Source organism: Odontomachus brunneus, unplaced genomic scaffold, assembly GCF_010583005.1.
Source record: "Odontomachus brunneus isolate Ranch 3 - 2012 unplaced genomic scaffold, Obru_v1 Obru_scaffold_057, whole genome shotgun sequence".
Lineage (NCBI taxonomy): Eukaryota > Metazoa > Arthropoda > Insecta > Hymenoptera > Formicidae > Odontomachus > Odontomachus brunneus.
In genome coordinates, this window is record NW_022639507.1 from 858234 (window position 1) to 864628 (window position 6395).

Consider the following 6395-nt stretch of genomic DNA (forward strand, 5'->3'; position numbering starts at 1 on the left):
AAACTCGGTGAAAAGCAGAGTGACCCAAAAGCGGAGCCATCACTCTGTTGACCGTCCACGTAAGTCACTGATTTCACTACTTTCAAATTTCCCTATATAGTTATTTATCGTGGACGTAACAATAATATGTATAAAACTAAATGTATTATACTGTACAATATAGTGTATGATACAATGTATAATATCTCAATGTATACAATGTATAATACGTGCTCAATCCTGCTCTCGCGTCTAGCTTGGGGCCTGATGGCTCCTGCACAGAGGACGCGGTAATGCTTGCCGCGCGGCCGAAGTCCGCACGATAGCCAATCAATATGTTGTGTTTCCGTAAGAGCTAGAAGTTTATTATGGAAAGTAGCATATTGATTGGCTGTCGCGCGAACTTCCGTCGTGCTAGCATTACCGCGTTCTGTGTGCAGAAGCCATAATCGCACCCTCACTCTACGGGTGTTATTTCACGTGTTGTACGACAAGCTTTTCGGATACGTTTATTGGTCGGCGAATAGAATATTTCTAGGTTCTCTGTTCGTCAACCAATGAATATATCCAAAAAGTTTGTCGTACGACACGTGAAATAGCCTACGTCTATTCCTACCCCCACCACTTCATTTAGCAGTCCATTCTATGCTTACCGCGTGGCGAAAGTTCACACGACAGCCAATCAATATATTGCTTTCCGTAATAATCTTCGGGAGCGGTGCACTTGGACACGGTGCATTTGGACACAGCCAATCACAGCACCGTGTGATTAGAGACATTTGTAGGGTCCCTTGGAACAGCGACTTGTGATTGGACTGTGTCCAATTGCCCCGTGTCCAACTGATATACACCCATAATCTTCTCGCTTTTACGGAAAAACAACATATTGATTGGCTGTCACGCGGACTTCCGCCGCGCGGCAAGCATTACCGCGTCCTGTGTGCAGGAGCCATTATTCGTGAAACGGAACGCGGCCATAGACATCTGTGATATAAATTGTGGTTACGAACGTAAGTCGTCGTGAGATATACACGGATATTTTTACGCTCCTATAAAATGGCAGAGATAAAGTCACGTCGTGTAGCGCAAACCGAAGATTTGTCTAACGTCGAGTTTGAAACCAGCGAGGATGTCGAAGTTATTCCTACTTTCGATAGCATGGGTCTCCGTGATGAATTGTTACGCGGAATTTATGCGTATGGTATGTGACATTTTCCTCAATGTATCAACTAACCTTAATGTTGTTTTTTGTTTTGTTATATTAGATTTACATCTAGCTTGATCAGATCAAGAGATTGAATTACATCTTTACTTTTGTATACAGGTTTTGAAAAACCTTCCGCTATTCAGCAACGATCCATTAAGCCCATTATGAAGGGCAGAGATGTAATAGCTCAGGCACAATCGGGTACAGGTAAGACTGCTACATTCTCCATTGCAATATTGCAGTCATTGGACACACAAGTGAGAGAAACCCAAGTTCTTGTACTGTCTCCAACTCGAGAACTTGCAACACAAATTCAGAAAGTTATCCTAGCTTTGGGAGATTTCATGAATGTACAGTGTCATGCCTGTATTGGTGGTACAAATCTTGGAGAAGATATCAGAAAACTTGACTATGGTCAACATGTTGTATCGGGTACACCAGGTCGTGTGTTTGGTATGTATCATGTATTGAATATTAAATAATACAGTTCATAATATAATATTTATACATACTATTACATACTTGTAAAAGAATTAAAAAGTAAAATTTAAATCAAGCAACCAATTTATAAGTAAGCTGAAATTTAAAAAAAATTAATTGGAATTATCATAAAATTATTGGTGTTCAAATTTTTTTAAATAAATTCATATATTTTAGAAGTCAATATAACACACACACATTAATATAACTGGGTGGTGTTTGCTTGTAAGCTTATACTCATAAGTTTTAAGCACTTATAAACTTTATTCATTATTTTAATATTGTAGTGATATTATTATGTCATTACTGAGAGGAAACTTATAATACTATAGTAATGAATGAACCTTATAAGTATTTATCAGTCAGAATAACCGATTGAATTACTTTGATTGCTTCAAGGTCTTGTTGTCATCATTTCTATTTAATGTTTTAAAAAACATACCTTTTAACTTTTAATCGCTTTTAAAGCAAAACACTGAAAAAATTGTAGAAAAAATTGATGATATTGTAATTAATTACTTTATGATTTATCTTAGATGTCCAAGAGAGTCATTTTGATTCTTTATTCGATTGTCATTATTATATAGGGACAGTTTATATATTGTTATTTGAGATTTTAGTTTTTAATCCTAGCTAATTTTTAATTTTAGCTTTTACGTCCATATATTATATGTCATATGGTTGTTTATTAGTCTTGAACTCTTTTTTTTGTACACTCTTTGTACAAAACCTTTTGTACACCCTTTGTATATATAATATTATACAAAGCTGAGCATATATTATGGAATTCTTTGAAATTAATTCCAATTAGAATTATTCCATTATTCTTCAGATTTCTATTTCTAGGGAATCTTTTCTAGGGAAAACGGAATTACTCTTATCGGAATCGATTTTGCACAGTTCCATAATACATATCCTGTTATACATTACACACACACATACACACCACACACACACACACACACACACACACACACACACACACACACACATATATGTATATATGTACTGTATATTCGTATAACATATAATATTTTTCTAGATATGATCAAAAGACGTGTACTTAGAACACGAGCTATAAAAATGTTAGTGTTAGACGAATCCGACGAAATGTTGAATAAAGGTTTCAAAGAACAGATTTACGACGTATATCGATATTTACCACCGGCGACGCAAGTCGTCTTAGTATCGGCTACTTTACCACATGAAATTCTAGAGATGACCAGTAAATTCATGACAGATCCTATTCGTATCCTGGTAAAACGGTAAGTATCATTTATCTCAGTGTTAGCATCAATTTAATTTCTTAATTATCATTAATTATTTTAATGTTAATTTATTATATTCTTTCCAGTGATGAATTGACGTTAGAAGGGATCAAACAGTTCTTTGTCGCTGTTGAACGAGAGGAATGGAAGTTCGACACATTATGTGATTTGTATGATACACTAACGATAACACAAGCAGTGATATTCTGTAACACTAAACGTAAGGTGGACTGGCTGACGGAAAAAATGCGGGAAGCGAATTTCACTGTGTGTTCTATGCATGGAGATATGCCGCAGAAAGAGCGAGACAACATAATGAAAGAGTTTCGATCCGGTGCAAGGTATGACAAAAGTTTTACGGAAACAGGATATCTAAGATAATACTTATTATATCAAGAAAATCTTATCTTATACGTATATATTTTTTTTTACAGTCGTGTATTGATTACAACTGATGTATGGGCAAGAGGGATCGACGTTCAGCAAGTTTCTCTCGTGATCAATTACGATCTACCGAATAATCGTGAATTGTATATTCACAGAATAGGTCGATCGGGACGTTTCGGTCGCAAAGGTGTATCTATTAACTTTGTGAAGACCGACGACATAAGAATTCTGCGGGATATTGAACAGTATTACTCTACACAAATCGACGAGATGCCGATGAACGTGGCGGATTTGATATAAATTATCAATTCTGATGATAATTGAATTCTCTATGACTACGCGCAAACATGTCAAGTATAACTAATAAAAGATCAAATGTAACAGTTTTTTTGATATCGCAGATAAACTGTTCTCACATCACTAGGTCGTTCATTTTATATTAACGAAATGGATTATAATTTTCTATCGGGAGTAGTGCATGATGATACACTATATATTTTCCAATTTTAGTTCAACTGGCAAACTTTGACAAATGACAAATGTTATCTTACTTATAATTTATGTTTAACGTGTAATTCTGTAAGAATAAATATAATAAGCAGAGAAAAATGTATTGCTTTTATATTACGTAATAATATATCTAAAAAAAAATTTATATATATACATATATGCGGATTATACTTTCTACTTAAAATCATTAGAATATTTTAATTCTACACATCATATGTGAGTATTTTTGTTATTACTGTTAATTACTCAGAGAAGTGATGCAATATTTTTCAAGTAACTAATATGTAGAGGTGAAAAAAGAACATTGTAAAACTTTACATATAAATTTTACATATAATTTACATTGATGTAAAGTTAAAAGTAACTATATATAAAAAAGAACAAAAAATACACATTGCTTTAATTATTCTTTACCTAAATATCATGAATAGTGAAATCTTATATTATTATTGCTTCGATTTCTTAGTTTTAGTTAGTAGAAACGCGCGAGAAATCAGGCGAACTGTAGCCGCGTGTTCTATAGCTACGAGAAAATAATCAATAACTCCTGCTGCTGTACAGTTCAGATGGCAGTAGAACAAGGCAGTGGCACACGTCGAGATCAAAATCAAGTGAAAATGAAGAAACTAGGAATTTTGTTGATAACGGATTTTTCTTAATAGTGTTGGACTAAAAATGTAAAAGAAATATAACAACCCAGTAAGCAAATTGAGCGCAGACTGCGCGCAGATTGGCAGCAAATTTGATCAAAAACCTACAGCAAAACCATAGCCATCTGTGTCTACATTAGGCTACGGTTTTGGCGACAGATCTTGCTGTCGGGCAATTGGTGCCAAATTTGCAGCAAAAACCGTGCAAAGCTTGCAGCGCAGCAAGGTCTGCGCGGTTTCTGCCGTCAATCTGCCGTCAAATGGCTACAAGCTCTGCGCGGTTTTTGCTGCAAATCTGCAGCAATTATCCGACAACAAGCTCTGCCGCATATCTAGTGGCAATTTGGCAGCAAGATTTGATATAACAAATCCTGCATCAAATTTGTTATCTATTTGCCATCAAAAATTGATAGCAAGCTCTGCTCGAAATCTGTTCGCGCAGATTTGGCTATCTGGGAATGGACTCAGTGAATTATTCGTTTTCGCGATTATAATATATCACAGGTGCGTTATAAATATTATCTAGCTTCAAATTGTATGTATATGTAATAACTTAAGATTTTGAATAACAAAGAAGTAAGAAGATTATTGTGTGCAAGTAGATCAATAGTTAAAACTCAATATACATTTTTATATAAGTCTGATTTCTTGTTCATTTTCGCACTAACAGTTTTTACTATATAACAAGTAAAACTCTAAGGAAAACAAAGAAATGGAGCAACAGAATGATTGTTCTACTCAAAGAGGACAACCAATACGTCGCTATCCAAACGACTACAAAACGGAAGGACACTCATCTTCATGTACGTATTCGCAAGTTTTTAAGACTGTTGAATTTGATAAGATGTAATAACGCGTACCAAACTCCCAAGTACCAACCACACGTCATTTAGATTTCAGTCCTTCACTAATCTCTACTGACAATACTTCTTTAAAACGTAAATATTATCTTCACAGAAAAGGTGAACATGCATAAAAATTATCATTAAAACTCCTTAAAATTATCATTAAAAAACTCCTGAAAAACATAATCTTTATCTTGAAAAAGACAATCTCAATCAGATTTAAGTACTTTAATTTCTCAGGACATGCACACATAGTTTACATTATCAAAGATACTTCATAGTTTTCCACGGACTGTATACATAGAGAAAAGATTTTTCTAAATTTAATAAATTTTATTAAATTCAAACAAATTATGATCATTGGAATGGCCCAAACAAACTAATGTTTCATTTAATAAATACGATTGACTTTTCATTTAATTTTGTTGTTTGAAAAAAATTTTCTTAGATAATAGTTATATTTTACTCAAGAAATTTAATTATTTTGTTTAAACTGTGTTTAAAAAAATCTGATATTCCATTTTTCGCGTTATTGACGGTCTTTTTTATTTCATCGTATGCCCATCTTTATCTCATCTGTAGTCACATTCCGGGTAACAGACACATGTCTTTTTTTGATGTTGTATTTTGACGTTACAGTTTAAACATGTTCGTACTAATGATGTCAAGTGATCAACTAATTACTGTCATATGTAAGTTCTCTAAATAACGTTATATTGATGTCATCCCTACTGAAAAATTTCTATTGAGATCACAATTGAATTCCCAATTGAATTCTCAATTAAATTCTCAATTGAATTCTCAGTTGAGGTTTCCGCAAAATTTCGCATGTAAGATCTCAATTGAGATATTTGTATCTGATGGAAATAATTCATTGAAAATATAATGAACTTTTGCTGAAATATGTTTGAAAAGCATTCACAATTTTGACCCAATTTCATTAAAATTTCATTATAATTTCATTAATATTTCGATAATATTTTATTAAGAGAGTAGAAAAATTCAGTGAAAAATTATTATTAATTAAAATATTTAGAAAAGTATAATGAAGTATTATTTTGTCTAAATA

The 6395-nt window shown here is 33.4% G+C and overlaps 2 protein-coding genes across 4 annotated transcripts in view; both read left to right on the forward strand.

Annotated features, from left to right (window-relative positions):
- Positions 1-923: 923 nt before the first annotated feature.
- On the forward strand, positions 924-3930 carry LOC116845743 (eukaryotic initiation factor 4A-III). Its single transcript, XM_032818790.1, has 5 exons — positions 924-1180; positions 1304-1639; positions 2709-2931; positions 3021-3275; positions 3369-3930. The coding sequence occupies exons 1-5, from the start codon at positions 1036-1038 to the stop codon at positions 3619-3621; spliced, it is 1212 nt and encodes a 403-aa protein (XP_032674681.1). The 5' UTR covers positions 924-1035; the 3' UTR covers positions 3622-3930.
- Positions 3931-4400: 470 nt separating this feature from the next.
- The window catches only part of LOC116845707 (putative FERM domain-containing protein FRMD8P1), a 65854-nt gene continuing 63859 nt past the window's right edge, over positions 4401-6395 (forward strand). The window contains exons 1-3 of one of the 3 annotated variants that reach the window (XM_032818729.1): positions 4401-4530; positions 4895-4985; positions 5152-5284. In XM_032818729.1, the coding sequence (XP_032674620.1) occupies positions 5194-5284 (91 nt within the window). In that variant the 5' untranslated portion in view covers positions 4401-4530; positions 4895-4985; positions 5152-5193. Of the gene's footprint in view, positions 4531-4805; positions 4986-5151; positions 5285-6395 lie in introns of those variants that run through there. The other 2 variants (XM_032818730.1, XR_004378304.1) reach the window with 2 other exon arrangements.